Source organism: Saccopteryx leptura, chromosome 12, assembly GCF_036850995.1.
Source record: "Saccopteryx leptura isolate mSacLep1 chromosome 12, mSacLep1_pri_phased_curated, whole genome shotgun sequence".
Lineage (NCBI taxonomy): Eukaryota > Metazoa > Chordata > Mammalia > Chiroptera > Emballonuridae > Saccopteryx > Saccopteryx leptura.
The window spans coordinates 52,342,976-52,363,063 of record NC_089514.1 but is presented as its reverse complement, the minus strand read 5'-3'; the positions used below and the strand labels follow the sequence as shown (position 1 = coordinate 52,363,063).

Sequence of the window (20,088 nt, the reverse complement as noted above, 5' to 3'; positions counted from 1 at the left end):
AGTTTTTCTGTTCTCTATTTCATTTATTTCTGCTCTGATTTTTATTAACTCCTTTCTTCAGCTGGTTTTGGGTTGTCTTTGTTCTTCTTTTTCTAGTTCCTTAAGGTGTGAAGTTAAGTGGTTCACTTGGGCTCTCTCTTGTTTGTTCATATATGCCTGAAGTGATATGAACTTCCCTCTTATCACTTCTTTTGCTGCATCCCATAGATTGTGATATGTCATATTGTCATTTTCATTTGTCTGTATATATCTTTTGATCTCTGCACTTATTTCTTCTTTGACCCATTCATTTTTTAAAAGTATGTTGTTTAGTTTCCACATTTTTGTGGGATTTTTTCCCTGTTTTGCAGTTGAATTCTAGTTTCAAGGCTTTATGATCAGAAAATATGCTTGGTACAACTTCGATTTTTCTGAATTTGCTGATGTTTTTGTGGCTCAACATATGGTCAATTCTTGAGAATGATCCATGTACACTGGAGATAAATGTATACTCAGTCACTTTGGGATGAAATGTCCTGTAGATGTCTATCATATCCAGGTACTCTAGTGTTTTGTTTAAGGCCACTATATCTTTGTTGATTCTCTGTTTGGATGACTGATCTAGAGCTGTCAGCGGTGTATTGAGGTCTCCAAGTATGATTGTATTTTTGTCAGTTTTTGTTTTAAGGTCAATAAGTAGCTGTCTTATATATTTTGGTGCTCCTTAGTTTGGTGCATATATATTAAGAATTGTTATATCTTCTTGATTCAGTGTCCCCTTAGTCATTATGAAATGGCCATTTTTGTCTCTGAGTACTTTTTCTGTCTTGTAGTCAGCATTATCCGATATGAGTATTGCTACGCCTGCTTTTTTTTGGATGTTATTTGCTTGGAGTATTGTTTTCCAGCCTTTCACTTTGAATTTGTTTTTATCCTTGTTACTTAGATGAGTTTCTTGTAGGTAGCATACAGTTGGATTTTCTTTTTTAATCCATTCTGCTACTCTGTGCCTTTTTATTGGTGAGTTTAATCCGTTTACATTTAGTGTAACTATTGACACTTATGAGTTCCCTATTGCCATTTTATATATTGTTTTCTGTTAGTTTTGTGTCTTGTTTGATCCTTCTCTTTCGTTTTTCTATCTTTTGTTTTTATTTGGTTGTATTCCATACATCTTTCCTCTGTTGCTATCTTTTTTATCTCATGTGCTTCTGTGGTGGTTTTTTCAATGGTGGTTACCATTAAGTAATGAAAAGCATTCCTACCCTGTTCATTGTAGTGCACTATTTTGTGAGTACTTTTGCACTCCATCGTCCTTTGCTACTGTTAATCTCCATCCTCTCCCCCCCCCCTTTCTTTTTGTTGTTGTCACATTTTAAATTTGGTTTTATTGTGTTCTTCTTGGAACTTTTACTTGTGGCTTTGTTTTTTTTTTGTTCTTTGTATCTGATTGGAGAACCCCCTTTAGTAATTCCTGGAGTGGGGGCTTTCTGATGATAAATTCCCTCATCTTTTCTGTATCTGTGAATGTTTTTATTTCTCCTTCATATTTGAAGGATAGCTTTGATGGGTATAGTATTTGTGGCTGAAAGTTCCTTACTTTAAATATTGGGGTCCACTCTCTTCTAGCTTGTAGAGTTTCTGTTGAGAAATCTGATGATAATCTAATGGGCCTTCCTTTATATGTTGTATTCTTCTTTTTCCTGGCTGCCGTGAGAATTTTTTCTTTGCCATTGGTTTGTGACAATTTCATTATGATGTGCCTTGGAGTAGGTTGGGGTTAAGAAAACTCGGAGTTCTGTTTGCTTCTTGAATTTGAGGCTTTAGTTCTTTCCACAGGCTTGGGAAGTTCTCATCTATTATTTGTTTGAGTATGTTCTCCATTCCATTTGCTCTCTCTTCTCCCTCTGATATACCTATTATTCTTATGTTATTCTTTATGATGGAGTCAGATAATTCCTGTAGGGCTATCTCATTTTTTTAAATTTTTGAGTCTCTTCTTCTCTCTGTTGTGCCTCATGTTGCTTGTTTTCTATTTCACTAATCCTACCTTCTATCTGGCCTGTTCTATTAGCTAAGCTTGTTACCTCGTTTTTCAACTCATGAGTTGAGTTTTTCATCTCTGTTTGATTTGTTTTTATAGTTTCAATTTCCTTGGAAATATATTCTTTGTGTTCATTGAGTTGTTTTCTGAGCTCTCTAAATTGCCTTTCTGTGTTTTCTTGTATATCTCTGAGTATTTTTGGATTTGTATTTTAAATTCTCTGTTGTTGAACTCCAAGGTTTCCAATATATTAAATTTTTTCTCCATAGATTTTTCCTCATCTATCTGTGTTACCTCTCTTTCTTTTGTATCCATGATATTCAATTTTCTCTTCCTTAATGGCATCTGAGGGTGGTTTTGTTGATAGTATTAATGAGATTTTATAAAGAATAAAAAGTTAAAAAAATAAAAATATAAAATCAAAGTTGTTTTTTTTAAAAATTAATAATTAAATAAAGAAAAATAAAATATAATAAAAATTAAAAAAGAGGAAATTATTCCCCCCCCCTCCTTTTTTCCTCTCCTCTCCTCTCCCCTCTTTCTTGAGAAAATCTTGTGGTGAACTGTGAATTATATTGTACTAAATGGAACAAACAATGCCTGTAATGGAGGGCCTGAATTGGGGAGAAGTAATAAAGGGGCAAAAAACAAACAAACAAACAAACAAAGAAAAAAGACAAAAAAGGGGGGGTATGGACCCACAAAAAGCAAATAAGGAAAAAATTTGAGTCAAGAATAAAATAATTAAGTGTTGGTTGACTAAGAGTTATGATGAGAGGAATAAGAGGGAAACAGGAAAATGGGGGGACAAATTTAAAAGTTACTATTGTATTTAGTGGAACAAGAACTAGATAAAATGGAGAGCCAGGGAAGGGAGCACTGCTAGTGAGTTCAAAAGGTGAAGTAAAAACCCTGCAAAATGCCACAAACATAAGTTTGAGTCCCAGATAAGATAATTTGTTCGTTATTGAGGTTTGAATGAGAGGAGCCGTAAAGGAGAAAGGAAGAAACTAATATAGAGGGAGAAAAGAAAGAGAGAGAGAGAGAGAAAAGAGGGAACCACTAAATGAAGAAAAAAAAAAAGAGGAGAGAGAGAGTTAAGGGTTTTGGAGTGCAACCCTCATAGAGAGAAAGGAAGAGGAAAGAAAAGATAATGGGAGATGTAACACTTATCGGTAGTGTAGTTCAAGGAGAGGAGAGAGTAAGACCGGCAGAGAGTTAAACGACCAAATTGGAGGAGGAAAAAAAAAATTTAGAATGAATATAAGAGAAACAAATGAACAAATATAATAAAATGGGATAGGTTATAAAGTCTGCGGATTATTCTTGATTTTGAGAGGTTATCTTCTTGCTTTTTCTTTTCTCTCCCTCTTCCTGGTCGGTGACTCTGTACCCTGGGTTCTGCCCCTTTGGCACGCTCAGGTAGAGGTTTGCAGTTGATAAGTCTCTATGGCAATGTCATGTATTGTGCTTCAGTCTCGTTGGCAGTCGAGGCTCATTAGCATTTATAGGCTCTGACAGTGAGAGAGTCCGTGTTCCTGGAGCCTCTCTCCTAGTCTTTCCTTCCTCAATTAGTAGCCTGATAATCCAGCTATGGGGTTGCTGCTGCCTCTGCCTGGATAGTAAGAGACTCAAAGAGCTGGCAACTCCCCACTTTATTCCCACTCAGCACAGGGCTCTGGGTAAGGCTCAGTCAGTCAGAGCTGCTAGCATAATCAGGCAGGGCTTTCACCCACTCAAAGACCTCTGGCTTTGCCACTCTGTCCGGTAACACGGGCAGGCGACCACTCCCGGGTCGCTTGGAGAAAACTCTTGCTCAGTATCTGTGTGCGCAGACCAGGATATCAGGCCGGCACCCTCACACTCTGAGTGAAACCCTCGCCCGCACGGAAAAGTTTCAGCATTGGAATTGGCTCTCGCTCCGTCCCGGTGCGCGGCTTTTTTAGGGTGCTGGGGCGGCCTGGAGATTCCACTTTTGGCCCACACAGAGGCCCCTGACTCTGCCCCTCTGTGGGATAACACCGGCGCCCACTCCTGAGGTGTTGGGAGGAGTCTCTTGCCCACTCTCCGTATGCGCAGACCAGGATATCAGGCCGGCCGCCTCAGCCTCTGACTGAAACCTCCGTCCGCTCGGAAAAGTTCCAGCGTTGGAATTGGCTCTCACTCCCTCCCCGTGCGCGGCTTTTTCAGGGCCCTGGGGCGGCCCGGAGATTCTGCACACAAAGGCTCCTGACCCTGCCTCTCTGTGGGATAACATGAGTGCCCACTGCTGAGGCACTGGGAGGAATCTCTCGCCCGCTATCTGCGCACACCGACCAGGAGATCGGGGAAAATGGCCGCCCCGCTTGTCTTTCTTTGTCTGGGTTTGGCGCGAGTGTTAGCTTGTATTGCCCAGGTTGCCGCAGTTACAGTTTTTCCTCGGCTTGGATCTCCGTGCCACAGCCTGGTTTGGCCATTTGTGCTGCAGCCTGGATCTATTCACCCCCTTGCCCGCCTCAGTTTCTATATTCACAGATCCCAGAGAAAGCCACCCTGTTTAGGTTAGTGAGGACGGCGGAGCATTTCTTACTCCCTATTTCCTTCGGGGTTTGATTACATATTTAGCCAATTTTTCACTTGACCATACCTTCGGGTGTATTGCGAAACATCTGGAGGCTCCAAGGATAGGTTTTTCTGTTTCTGGTTGAAGGTCTTGTTGAGTTTTGGGGGAGATTTATCGGTATCGCTTCCTACCGCGCCATTACTCTGACGTCATCTCCCCCCACAGTTTTTAAAGTGTCTTTCCTACTTACAGATTCAATATTCCATTGTCAGAATTCCACAGTCAGAGGGTTGGCACAGGCAACTAAAGCATGAGAGAAGGAAGGACCTTCAGCTGCTAGGAGTCGCTGGCCGATAACACCATGCACATTTTTGGAGAAAGACCTGCACATCTCTTTTAGAAAGTTAACTGATCCTGTTTTTCAGAAAGCAAACAAAATGCAATGTAAAAGATGAATACATGTTACAAAAACTTTAATCTCTCTAACAACTGGGTCACCGCCAAGGAATGAGTCCAGACATACTTGTTGTCTTGGTCCTCAGCATGATGCTAACTAATTGAACACATTCTAAGGTTATGTCAATCTAAGCCTAGCCAAGCCAAAATGTGATCTGACTGGCTCAGTCAAGATGTGACAGTGTTTCGAGAGATAAGAAGCAGGTGCTTACAGCAGTATGAGAATAGAATATTTTCCCCATGTTTGGGGGAAAATAGGTAATTGCAACTATATGGGTCAACCATAGAATAAAATGTTACATGAGTGGGAAATTGAAGAAATAAGTATGTGCCCTGGAAAATCAGTGTAGTGCTACAACCTAAATTATTTATGCTGAGATGATTCTGCTGGCTTTTTATTCTAATGCTGTTATATGAGAGACTTTAAGGTCATGGTCTTTCCTTATAAAATATTGTATTTACTTATTATTGCATTATTGCATGAATTAATATCAAAATAATAGTTAGCATTAAAAGAGTTTAGTATTTCTCTCATAATTTTAAAAAATAAAGTAGCAATACTTAATTTGCAAACAAAGTGTTTGCCAGAATTAATTTAGCCAAGTTGGTTTGAAGCAATTTTAAACTTTTTTTTCATTCAGTATACTGATTATAAAACTTGCCTAATGACTGATGTCTGAAAACTTTAAGCATGTAATATGTATTAGGTACTACGTTTGTTTAATGGGGAAATACAAAGGTAAGTGAAATGAAGATTCTGTCCTCAAAAAGCTTACAGTTGCACACCAGTGTAGGCGAACTAAAGCTTCTAAGTTCAGCGTGGTCTCCATAAATAAGTTCCATTAGCACAGGCATATACAGTCATTTGTGTATTGTCCACAGCTGCTTTCTTGCTATTGCTGCAGAGGTTAGTAGTTGCAACCAGAATATAAGTAGTAGAGATCAGCTTGCCCATCAAACTAAATATATATACAATATGATCCTTTACTGGAAATATTTGCTGATCACTGGACTGTACTCTGAGTATAATTACTATAAAATGTTATTTTTATGGGCTAGCTTTCTATTTACTTGAAAATTCTCTATGAAAGTGCTTTATGTGAATTTATATTTGAAGATATACTTATTTCGCTAACTATTAAATCTCTATAATGCTCTATAGTCTGCACATTTATTTATGAGTAAAGAAGTTTTTCTAATTATTGATTTTCTGACTATGCTGATTCATTGTTTATATATATACTTTTTAAAAAATAATAGCATTGGGAATAACTTAATTATTTAGTGGAACAGATTGCTGTGCTAATCCTTACATTTGAATAAATATTTGAACATTGCTTTTTTATTTCTCAGTTGTATACTAGAATTCATAAAAATGCTACAGTCCCATTATTAAATGTAATTCCTACATAGCTGCTAACAAAAATGTGCATCTGCCACCCAGATCTCTTCTTCAGTTGGCCCTTGACCTTACTTCATCTACTGCTCTTGTCTCCTCTAGCCAAGGGAGACTTAAACATGAGATTCCTGGGGTTAGGAAAAACAAAAGTCAAAAAAAGGGCTAAACATTGTTATTTCACTAACCAGTATCTTCTTTTTTTCTGCTTTAGGGTGAATGTGCAAATTTTGTTCGGGTTTTGCATCACTACAACAGGACACACCTTCTGACCTGTGGCACTGGGGCTTTTGACCCACTTTGTGCCTTCATCAGAGTTGGGTACCATTTGGAGGTACGACTGTTGCATCCACTGCTATCATTAAAACTAATGATGAACAGAGCTCTGTTTTTAAAGGATAGTAGTGGGATTTCTGTCAACAAAACAGAAAAGCATTTGTGAAATACTGATTCAGTTTGCTTGAGTCAGAGAAATGATCTCTTGGGGCCTTTAAATTCTTTGTCAGCTTTAACATTTGTGAATAAATTAATTATTTATGTATTCCATCACTGAACAATTTCATTTATTCAATATGGCCACTTAAAATATTTCTTAATATGAAAATATGTTCTCTATTGTGGTCTTCTATAAATTTTTATTAAGGTAACCATCAAACTGAAATGAATATATAAATGAATTTATATATGCATGTATATATAAATCAATTTATATTAATAAATTACTACATGTAATATTTTATAAAGGAAATGCAAGGACTTGTTGGTTCTGTAATTTTTCATTAGCCAGGTGAGGTGGGGAGGTGGAACTGGGGATGAGGAGAGATTGCAACTGACAAGCTCCGTAAGAGTGGGTGAGTGAGAGCTATACGTCTCTTTCTAGACCACATCACTAAGCGACATGCAATAATGAGAGCAAATCTCAACTGAATTCTACCACACACATAGGGTTATTAATGAGTAGGCTTGCAGATTAGTCATACAATCTATTTCAACAAACTGGGCGAACTCTCAACTCTCATTTATTGTATGCACACTTTCAACAACCTTACATCACCATTTCTCTCTGAAGCATATTAAATGATATTCTTATGTCAGGATCTGTTTTTTACCTTTCACTTAGGTAAGAAGGCAGAATCCTCCATTAAGATAGGACACAGATACAACAGAGCTCTATATATTCTGTAGTTGAGCAGCTAGACTCCCTTGATTCTTATATCCCAGTTATGAGAGGGCAACTATGACTATAATATCATTTCAGCCTGCATATATAAAGAACATTCATTTCTCTAGTGAAAAGTTATTCTTGATATTTCTTATACTAATTAACACTCAGGTGCACATATAATTAATAGTATCTGAAGTGCTCATTCTGAGCTGTGTCAGAGAGTTCCCTGATTGAGGTACTTCGTTGTTAAGTGTTCTTATAGGCCAGGTTTTGATTAGCATATTTTAAATGTTAACTAACCATCTCTAGTTGTACATTAAAGTTAAATAGCATGCACAAACACATCACAACAAATTTACTAAATTATTTTAAAGAAAGAGTGCAGATGATGTAATAGAGGAGAACTTTAGCTGGAGATGTAGTAGAGAAGTAGGTCAAGTGCAAAGTCAGAATGTTTACATACCAGTAATACAAATATACATACATATATGTGTACAAACCCATGTATGCATATTTATAAAGTCAGAATGTAGTATATAAATCTGTGGTGTAGATCTAGTGGAAAGAAATCTTCTGTTTTCATTTATCTGAAAATGCCTTTATTTCATCTTTATTTTTGAAAGATAATCTTTTTGTATATAGAATTCAGGGTTAACAGTGTTTTTTATTGTTGCTCAATGTCTCAAGAAAGTGTATGGTCTTCTCATCTCTTTCTGATATAAATTCATGTGTCATCCAAATATACATAAATATACATAAATATACATAATACACACATATATGCATTCCTGAAGGAGAAGAAAGGGGGAATGAGGCAGAAATATTATTAAAAATAATGAACAAATATATATATATGTGTGCGTGTGTGTGTGTGTGCATACATATATACATATATCATATATATATGTGTGTGTGAGTGCGGGTGTGTGTATGTGCATGCATGTGTGTGTGTCTGTAGGACATTTGGACATTGTCCTGCAGATCACCGAGAATGTGTCCATTTTTATTCAGTTTTTTCCTCTGCTTTTGAAATTGGATAAATTTTATGGATTTATTTTCAAGTTTATTAATCCTTTCTTTTTGCATCTCTACTGTGCTGTTAAGCCCACCCCATCTGTATAATGGTTCATACAGATAGTGCGCTTTTCAGTTTGTAATTTTTACTTTGTATATTTATTATTTTCATATGGAGCATTTTTCCAGTTCTTATTCTTAATGACCGTATTTTCCTTTAAACTCTTCAATATACTTTAAACAATTGTTTTTAAAATCTGTTTTAATTTTAACATGTGGGTCAGCATAAAGTAAGTTTGCATTGACTGCTTTTTCTCTTGACTACGTATGGACCATATTTTCTTGTTTCTTTGCCTGTCTAGTAATTTATATTGTGTATTGGACATCATAGGTCATGTGCTCTCATTCTGGATCCTGGATTCTATTATCTTTTGAAGAGAGTTGATTTTTATTCTAGCAGGCAGTTTACTTGGCCTCCCTCAAACCCAAGGTTCTCTTGCAATGGTCACTAGCCACAAATCTAATTTTTCCAGCCTCCTCTTTTCATGATCTGTTTGTACATGTAGTTCATGTGTCAGCCAGGAATTTGGGAAAGAATCTATACACAGATTTCAGGGTGCTTCCCTCAGTTTCTGGATATGTCTTCTCACTTTTCAGCTAATCTGGTACTTTACATTTCTGTTGTATGACTTTTCAAGGTAAAAAGTCTCTAGCTTTCTGCTAAATTCTAGCCTTTCTCACACCAGGAGCTGGGGATTTCTTTGACTTAAAACTGCTCAGTTTTTGTCTGCCCTTAACTAATCTCCAGTGCCTCCAAATAATCATTTTCATATTTTGTTTTACTTACTTAGTTCATCATAATTATCTGTGGGACAATTAGTTCAGTACAAGCTACATTGTCTTTAACAGAAATGGAACTCTGTGTAATTCACCTTCATATGTGTGAATCTGAATATTATTCTCATATAATTATCTAAGTATTACATGTGATTGAAAACATGTTTTGAAAACATGTATATGGCACAAGAGGAACTTGTGGCTATATAATAATGAGAGCAATAGGTTTATTTCCTAAACTGCATTTGGAGGCTGGATAAAATTTTATCTGAGAGAATGACATATCAGAAATTATTATAGGCAAGACAGATACTTTGATCAAGAAATTTAGAGGCAGGCACATATGGGATAGCTTTGCAGACATTGGTCTAATTAGTTCGGGGACAGCAGGATATAAATGAGGACAAATTGGTGAAGGATTTTACTGTCAGTGGCTTTCTGTAGTTATTTTAAAGACAATATGAAGGCCATGAAGGACTCTGAACAGTGTCTGATTGACATGACATTAATAATATTTTGGATTGATTCAAGCAGAGAGAGATGAAAGGCAGAGAAAAATTAAAGGCTCAAAAGGCTATTTAATAATGTCACAATAGCAAAGGACAGGAAGTATGAAACTGGTGTGAGAAGCTGCTCTACAGGGGAGTTTATGTAACTTAATATTTTATTGGATGTTGCTGATGAAAGGGAATTTAAAAACAATTCCATTTTATTTCTTGATTGGGAAGAAAAGCAAAGTCTTTAACAGCAAGATGGAGCTAAGGAGGCAGAATAGGTTTTTGTGAGAACATAAAAAATGTTCAGCATTTCTCAGTTGTAGCTCTTAAATTTCCACATACAATTACTTTAAAAATTGATCCTGAAGCCCTGGCCGGTTGGCTCAGTGGTAGAGCATCGGCCTAGCATGTGGAAGTCTTGGGTTCAACTCCCAGCCAGGGCACACAGGAGAAGTGCCCATCTGCTTCTCTACCCCTCCCCCTCTTCTTTTCTGTCTCTCTTCCCCTCCCGCAGCCAAGGCTCCATTGGAGTAAAGTAGGCCCAGGCACTGAGGATGGCTCCATGGCCTCTGCCTCAGGTGCTAGAATGGCTCTGGTTGCAATGGAACAGCGCCCCAGATGGTCAGAGCATCGCTCTGGGGTGGATCCTGTTTGTGTGCATGCGGGAGTCTGTCTCTTTGCATCCCTGCTTCTCACTTCAGAAAAATACTAAATAAATAAATAAAATAAAAATTTATTTAGGAACTAGGAGAGTGTGCTATTAGCTTAGATTGACTATCACAACAGATGGAATATTGAACCCTAGGGTGTTAATGGTTCCTGGAGGAGGCTCTCACTTCTCTCTATTTTTTCTCTCCCTTGCTTTCTTTCTCTAGCTCTCCCCCTTTCATTTTATCAAAGTAACTTGGAAAATGCCATTATATAGTGGAATGTCTAGGAAATATTAGTGTAAACAGACTAAGCAGAGTAATATAAGGCAAACCAGGTGAGTTGTTAATTTTGAATCACACTTATAAAAGGAAAAAAAAATCTTAAAATGATAGACAACATCATTAATACTACAAAGAAGGCAGTTTTGGTAAAGGGATAAGTCATGAGAAGGTAGGAGATTAAGAAGTGACTGAAAACTGACCCCCCCAAAAAGGCAGTAATATTAACAATTTAATCCAGAAATGGAATTGTTAAGGAAAATAAAATATTTGAGAGGATATAAAAGCATGTAAGAGTGTTGAAAGAAGGTTTTCTTAGTATAGCAGGTATAGAAACTTAAAATTATTTATCAAATAAGAGGCTATGACTACTTATTTTCTTGGTGTTAATGAGGGGTGGGCGGGTAACAGATTTACCAGAGAGGACTGTGGGATATTCAATGGGGAGATATCATTAACAGTCAGATATAAAGGACTGGATTTCAGCAGAGAGACCTGAACTGGGTATATGGATATGCAAATTTGAGAACAATCAGTGATTGTATGCATGTGTGTGTGAAAGCTGAAATCTTTAGGTATGATATCATTGCTTATGAAGAGAACTTGTGTCAAAAACAAATGCAGCTACATATGGTGTGCAGAAACACCAATACACCAATATTTGGAAGGCTGGCAGAGGAAGAAAATCTTTCAAAGGAGATTAATAAGGAGTAATTTAGAGGGCTTGGAGGAAAATAGAGTGAGATAGCACAGATTTAGGGAGTGATTACTTATGTTAGACATCTCAAAGAGACAAAATGTCATTGAACCTGGAAAGTCTTCAGAGACATTGATGAGTGGAGTTTCAGTAAATGTGAACGTAAACCATGGTCTTCTGGCATAAAGGGTTGAAGCCAACTTTTTTCTAGAGTCACTTTTATCTCTTTCTTCATTTCATTATTTAAAATTTTTTATTGAAGTATAATATAAATATAGTAAGTACACAGCATGTGACTATCTCTCTTGATCATTTCCACAAGTGAAATGCTCTGTGCAACAAGCTTCCAGAATTATTTCTTTAATTTCTATTTTTGCTTAAATTTTTATATTTTTTTTTCTCAAAGACATAAACTCTTGTGTTTTTTTGTTCTTATGCACCTTCTAGTTTAATTTTCATTCTCAAATGTTCTTTTCATTTAATTCTAAAGACTTTCCTGAATTCTGTCACCTTATTTTTGAGTTTTTCCAAATATGATTTGTATTTTTTCATTTCTTCTATTATTTTTACTTCTTTTAAAATACTACTATGGTTGGTTCCCATACATTCTATGGCACATTTTGACAGCCTTCACCGTCTGAGGTAATCTTGTTCTGTCCCTTGTTCTTTTTTCTTGTAATAACATTGTAGCAGATTCACCCGGGACCTTTTTTTTATTGCTCATTTTTATATAAAATCAGACTTTCTAAACTTTAGGAGAGAAGTACAGATCAGAGTAGACATCTAGCTTCACATTCTAGAACCAACCATTGTGGTTTGTTCTGTGAAGCATTCAGCAATCTAGAGATTTTATATACTATACATATACACTCATGTATGTATATACTTTTAATATATGTGTACACATATACACTGTATTTTTTTCTGGCTATATCTTCTTCTATTATATAGATGTTGCTTTTTCTTTGACCTGTTTTTATTTCTTTCTTAAAAAGAATTGCACTATGCTCTGCAGTGTTTTCTTGAAAGGGAGATGGGCAGGGTTCAGCCTCCCACAGACCCCTCATGATCACCGCAGATGAAATCAGCAAAGATCTCTCCCATGTTCCATGTCATTCTAAAGTGATGCAGTACTATCAGTGAGTAAGTATTGGGAAATTGACAATTCTTTTTTTCTCAGGGTTAACAAAATCTGGTTCCTTCTCTCTGCTTCTCCCTGCAAGATATTAATACTCTGTGTGGTTTATAGCTCATAGTAGTTTGTCCGCACCTGCTGGTACTTGGGGGCTCATGGGAACTCTTAATGGCTAGTTTTGCTGTAGGCATTGTCAGTGAGCTTTTGGTTTTGCATTTCTAGTTGATTCATACGTTTTTCTGGGAGAATTGATAGAGAATAGAGTCGGTTCCTCTGTTGCTATCCTCTCAGACATCTTAGAATGCCTTTTAAATAGCAAAATGCTATACAATATAAAGTACTACATAAAATACTACAAGCTTATGCCTACCTCTAATTTACTCACTATTGAAAGAAAATGGAAACTATGTGTTGAATGTAGAGGTTCATATTAAAAAAAACAGATGTTCAGGAATAAATTCTGTATTTCTAGAGGACTGGCAAAGGCTTTGAAGTCCTATAATATTAAAATCAGTTTTATTAGCAGTCGAAGTTTCTTTTAGAACATAATGACTTTAGCACAATGATATTTGCATTTTATTATTTGTATTAGTTTTCTATGTTACAAAACAAATTACCAAAAACAACACGTTTAATATCTTACAATCTCTGTGGTTCAGGAGTCCAAACACTGCTCAGCTAACGCCTCTGCTCCAAGCCCCAAATCAAGGGATTTCGTAGGCTGTGATTTCTCTGTTATCTTTCTGGACCTCAGAGTTGTATTCTTTGCTCTTGTGGTTGCTGAGAAAATTTAGTTGCTGGCAGTTTAGGGCTGAAATTCCTATTTTCTTAGTGGTTCTCACTCAGGGGCTGCTCTTACTCCTAGAGGTGGCCTGCAGTTTCTGGCCATATGGCCCTATCACAACAGGGCAGTAGACTTCTTCAGGGCCACCAGGAGAATCTACCTGTCCAATTTACTATGAGGAAGTTAGTTAACATAACCTAATCACTAGAATCTCTATATACCATCACCATACAAAGTACTAAGATTTAAGAGAGGTTTCCCTCATACTGTATTTATAGGACCCACCCACACCCAAGGGGTAGAAATCATACAGGTCATCTCTACCTGGGGTGGGAATCTCGAGTGCTATTAACATTCCCTCTACCATAGTACTCTTTACATTTTTTACGCATGAATGGAAAGCTGTATTATTAAAAGTGTTTTAAGAGGATGTTTCTGGGGGAGATAAGGCAAAGGCACAATGTGAAGGGTAAGAAATAAAATCATTTTTTTCTAAACGTTGTCCATGGCCCTTCTCTTAAGAGAATCCCCTGCATTCTTTTTTCAAGAATCATAAAGATTAAGGAATGTTTGGGCCACCTCCAGAATTTGTCTGCCCAAACTTGGAAAATTTGATTGTCCTTGAGACATGAGCATTTGACTGTAAATCACTGCCATATTTCATTAGTGTAGGGCATATTTTCTCAGTGTATTTTAATGTAAAGTCTATTTATTGTAATTTTTAAATGTGCTGGATAAATTACTCATGCAAGTGTATTTGGCACTAAAGATAAGCAGTAATTCACTTTTTATTATTTTCAGTGATGATGTTGACAAAAGTTTCCTGTAGTACAGAAAATATCAGCTCAGCTACTTAAGTTGATATAAATCAGCTTTAAAATCATATATTGTATATATATATATAGTCATATATAAAAACATATATTTCTATATACAGTATATGCAGGGTGGGGCAAAGTAGGTTTACAGTTGTTCATAATAATATAATAATACAATAATAAAGAATAATACAAGAAAATTTCTGTTTCACATATTCACAGCTATATAACTAATTTTGCCCCATCTTGTATACATACATATACTTCAATCCAGTTTAAAATCTCTTGAAAATATGTTGAAAGCTAAATCCAAATAATATTCTTACTAAGTTAGTTAACATTTATACTTTATAAACTGTAAGTGATGTATTTTTCTAGTTGTCTGTATTCACTAGTTAAGTATTTTTTTAAATATTTTTTTTACTTTAGTGAGAGGAAGGGAGGCAGAGAGACAGACTCCCACATGCGCCCTAACCAGGATCCACCTGGCAAGCCCACTAGGGGCTAATGCTCTGCCCATTTGGGGCCCTTGCTTTATTACAACCAGAGCCATTTTTTTAGCTCCTGAGGCAGAGGCCATGAAACCATACTCAGTGCTCAGGGCCAACTCACTTCAATCGAGCCATAGCTACAGGGGAGGAGGAGGAAAAGAGAGAGAGAAAGAGAGAGAGAGAGAGAGAGAGGAACTGAGAGGGGGAGGTGTGGAGAAGTAGATGGGTGCTTCTCCTGTGTGCCCTGACTGGAAATCGAACCCAGGACATCCATACACGAAGCCGAGTCTCTACCACTGAGCAAAACGGCCACGGCCTAGTTGAGTATTTTGTAATACGCAGTAAGAGATGACTATTTAGATATAACAGGATTCTTGACTCTTAGAATCATATATTTTACATATTATCCCATGGATCATATTTATTTTCATTAAACATTTTATTTTATTTTAATGGGGTGACTGATAAATCAGGGTACATATGTTCAGAGAAAATATCTCTAGGTTATTTTGACATTTCATTATGTTGAATACCCCTCACCCAAAGTCCAATTGTCTTTTATCACCTTCTATCTGATTTCCTTTGTGCCCCTCCCCTCCCCCCACCCCCACCATCTCCTTGCTCTCCCCCCACACCCCCCCCCCCCCCCCCCGTAACCATCACACTCTTGTCCATGTCTCTGAGTCTCATTTTTATGTCCCATCTATGTATGGAATGATATAGTTCTGTGGGTTTATCATAGATGGCCTTTATCATGTTTAGGTATGTTCCCTGTATTTCCACTTTGCTGAGAGTTTTGGTCATGAATGGGTGCTGGATTTTATCAAATGCTTTTTCTGCATCTATTGGAATTATCATGTGGTTTTTCTCCTTCCTTTTGTTTATGTGATGAATCACATTGATTGATTTGCAAATATTGTACCAGCCTTGCCTTCCCAGAATAAATCCCACTTGATCATAGTGTATGATTTTTTTATATATATATATTGCTGGATCTGGTTAGCTACTATTTTGTTGAGGATTTTAGCATCTATATTCATCAGGGATATTGTCTTATAATTTTCTTTCTTTGTGTTGTCTTTGCCTGGTTTTGGAATCAGAATTATGCTCGCCAAATAAAAGGAGCTTGGAAGTCTTCCTTCCTCTTGAATTTTTTGAAATAGCGTGAGAAGGATAGAAGTTAGTTCTTCTTTGAATATTTGGTAGAATTCACTTGTGAAGCCATCAGGCCCAGGACTTTTCTTTTTTGGGAGTTTTTTTATAACAGTTTCGATCTGATTTGTTGTAATCGGTCTGTTTAGGTTTTCTGATTCTTCCTGATTGATTTTTGGAAGATTGTATGTTTTAAGGAATTTGTACATTTCATCTAGGTTGTCTAGTTTTTTGGCATACAGTTTTTCATAGTATTTTCTTAAAATATTTTGGATTTCTGTTGTGTCAGTGTTATTTCTTCATTCTCATTTTTAATTTTATTTTTTGAGTCTTCTCTCTTTTTTTCTTGGTGAGTCTAGTTGAAGGTTCATCAATCTTGTTTACCTTTTCAAAGAACCAGCTCCTGGTTTCATTGATCTTCTGTATTGTTTCTTTAGCCTCTATGTCATTTATTTCCACTCTGATCTTTATTTTTCCTTCCTTCTACTACATCTGGGCTTTTCTTGCTGTTCTTTTTCAGGTTCTTTAAGATGCAGGGTCAAGTTGTTTATTTGAACTTTTTCTAGCTTTTTAAGGTATGCCTGTAGTGCTATGATCTTCCCTTTCAGTACTGCTTTTGCTGTGTCCCATAAATTTTGAGTTGTTTTATGCTCATTATCATTCATTTCTAGAAATTTTTTATTTCTTCTTTATCTCATTGTTAATCCATTCTTTATTTGCCATTGTGATCAGAGAAAGTGCTTGATATGATTTCAGTCTTCTTAAATTTGTTGAGACTGCTTTTGTGCCCTAATATGTTATCTATCCTAGAGAATGTACCATGAGCACTTGAAAAGAATGTATATTCTGCTGCTTTAGGGTGAAAGTTTCAGAAGACATCTATGAAATCCAGTTAATCTAGTGTGTCCTTTAAGTCTGATGTTTCTTTGTTAATTTTCTTTTTTGAGAATCTATCTAGTGCTGTTAGTGGGGTATTGAAATCCCCTACTATTATAGTATTGCTGTTGATCTCACCCTTTATATCCATCAAAGTCTGCTTTATATATTTAGGTGCTCCTATATTAGGTGTGTAGATATTTATGATGGTTATATCTTCCTGTTGGATTGTTCCCTTTATCATTATGTAGTGTCCTTCTTTATCTCTTACTGTAGCCTTTGTTTTAAAGTTCATTTTGTCTGATGTAAGTATTGCTACCTCAGCCTTTTTTTCATTTGCATTTGCATGAAATATTTTTTCCATCCTTTGATCTTTAGTCTATGTGCCTTTATTGTTTTAAGGTGTGTCTCTTGTAGACAGCATATTTTAGGGTCCTGGTTTTCTTATCCATGCAGCTACCCTATGTCTTTTGATTGGATCATTTAATCCATTTACATTTAAGGTTATTATTGATATGTAGTTGTTTATTGCCATTTTATTCTTTAAAGCTGTATTCCTGTTTTGCTATATTCTTTTCTCATTTGATCTGTTTACAACAGGCCCCTTAACATTTCCTGCAGCATTGGTTTGGTTGTAATGAATTCTTTGAGTTGTTTTTTTTTTGTTTGGGAAGCTTTTTATTTCTCCTTCAATTTTAAAGATAGCCTTGCTGGATAAAGTAGTCTTGGTTGTAGGCTCTTGTTCTACATTACTTTGAATATTTCTTGCCATTCCCTTCTGGCATTAAGTGTTTCTGTTGAGAAGTTGGATGTCATTCTTATGGGGGCTCCTATGTAGGTGATAGTTTTTTTTTTCTCTAGCAGCTTTTAATGTTTTCTCTTTATCACTTATCTTTGGTATTTTAATTATGATGTGTCTTGGTGTAGGTTTCTGGGGGTTTCTCTTTAATCGAGTTCTCTGTGCTTCTTGAATTTGTGAGACCCTTCCTTGCGTCAGTTTAGGGAAGTTTTCAGCTATGATTTGATTGAATAAAGTTTCTATCCCTTGTTTTTTCTCAGGAAAAACATCCTTTATGATGAGGATGTTATTTCTCTTCATGTTGTCAATAAGCTCTCTTGTAGTTTCCTCAGACTTTTTGAGTCTCTTTTCTTTTTTCTGCTCTGCTTCCATGTTTTTGTTCAACTTGTTCTTCACTGATTGATCCTCAGCTTCATCCATCCTTTTTAAATTTCTTCCATTGTGGTCTTCATTTCTGATATTGTATTTGTCATCTCCGACTCATGCTTTTTTAATATTTCAATGTCCTGTTTTACACTTGCTATTTCTTTATTTAGGTATTCATAATGACCATCCATTGTTGTTCTAAGGTTCCTAAGCATCCTTACAATCATTATTTTAAACTCTGCATCTGGAATTTTGGTTATTTCCCTATCACTCAGTTCATTTCCTGGAGGTTTTTCTTGTGGTTTCATTTGGATTGCACTTTCCTGTCTTCTCATTATGTCTCTGTGTTTGGGTGTATTGTTTGTAGAGCTGGTTGAGTCTAGGCTTGATGTTGTCTGCCTCCAATTTTCAGTTGTGTTATTTCTAGGTCTTCTTGGGTTGGCATCAGCTGTTATTATAATCCACTATTGGATTTGGCTTTTCTGAAAGGTTGACTCTTAATGCCTGTTTTTATTAAATATTGAGAAAATCTTTTTAGGCATTTATACTTAAGTATACAAAATCGATTGAAAGATACATGAATTTTTAACAGATATATTTTCCTCACAGGTACATAATATTTGTTTCTTAGTAGATTCAATTCATTTTCCTCTTATACTGCAGTAAAAATTTTATTGGGATAGCTAATGAAACTAGAAAAGTTTCTAGAGGCTTAAATTGGAACCCAGCAGGGTTTTATGGCTGATATTAGTATTTTATTTTATAAAACTGAGACCAATATGCCATCGATTTAATATTTTTGTGTTTTTCATGATGAAATACTGATACCTTGAACTCATAAATTATTTTGTTTAATGTCAACTTTGGCTGCACCCAGCTTCTAAACCCACCAAATTCCAAAGATTTCCAAGTTTGTCCTTGTAATAGGTTTCTGTTAGGTTCCTGTTTATTTCTGTTTGTTTAGCAGCCATTATCTTTAGAAATGAAAAATTGTTAAAAGTAATCATTTTTAAATAATTTTGTAAAAATCTAGGTGGTGTTAGCCATTTGAATAGAAAAAATACATAAAAATTTACATTGAGCACTTAGCCACATTTATCCTCTCAGATAATATATATATGCTTTTAGTTAACAGAATTGCCCCAATTATAATTTAAATCAAGATAATTTTTTAAACCTTATTAGTCACATGTTTTGAAGGTTAACTTTGGTCTGTAATTTCCTGATCCATGTATGTAAAAATAATATATAAAAATGCTTTATGTTTTTAAAATTATGGAAATATTTTATATTCTCATTTCAAATAAGTAATTAAAGGTGAAAAATGTATCACTCTATAACATCAGGTTTTTGTTTCACTTGGCCTCAGTCTCTGAGTTTTTCATTCTGCAGACCAAGTGTTGTGTATGTATTTTTGATTGAAAATCTAATGGAAATTATGAGCAATGAAAATAGAAACTACCGGACAACATTGCTTTTCTTTTAAAGCAGGGAGAATGGAGATATATTATACATTGAAATAGATATTGAACTTTAAATGTGAAAGAGGAAATTATTGACACATATAAAGACAATATATCAGTATTATTTAAAAAGGAAGACAAAAACTTTTGAGTAGATGAAGAAGGCTTAAAAGACTAAATTGAGCCAATATTTTTAAAGAAATGTTATATATTGTCCACTGGGCACTCAGCCACTTACTACATTGTTTTCTTTATGTTTTTCTTAACTGCAAATCAAAAGATTTTTGTCAGGGCAGGTGACAGAAAGATAATGTTATAATCCTGGGGCATTGAACACTTTCTCCAGGATCTTTCTGTCTATCATTTTTGTGTTTTGTTTTTTGGTTTTTTTTTTAAAATCCCTAATGTTATTTTTAAAATGTCTTAAATAAAGGGATTGTTCTTTCAGGTTTTTGTCTCCTGGCAATTGTAAAGCTGGTGACATGATCTGGCGGGAAGAAAAACAGGATTCCCTGTCCTGGGTTTTGTCTGACTAAGGACAGTAAAAGCTCTTGGAAAAGCAGACTCCCTGACAGACTTCATTCACAGCTCTCTTCTGCAGTGTGTGTGTGTGTGTGTGTGTGTGTGTGTGTGTGTGTGTGTGTGTGT

The 20,088-nt window shown here is 35.9% G+C and overlaps 1 protein-coding gene across 1 annotated transcript in view; it reads left to right on the top strand.

Annotated features, from left to right (window-relative positions):
• SEMA3E (semaphorin 3E) overlaps positions 1–20,088 on the top strand; it is a 310,664-nt gene that overhangs the window by 193,773 nt on the left and 96,803 nt on the right. Inside the window, exon 4 of the mRNA XM_066353922.1 lies at positions 6,632–6,751. Within this exon, the coding sequence (XP_066210019.1) occupies positions 6,632–6,751 (120 nt within the window). The remainder of the gene's footprint in view (positions 1–6,631; positions 6,752–20,088) is intronic.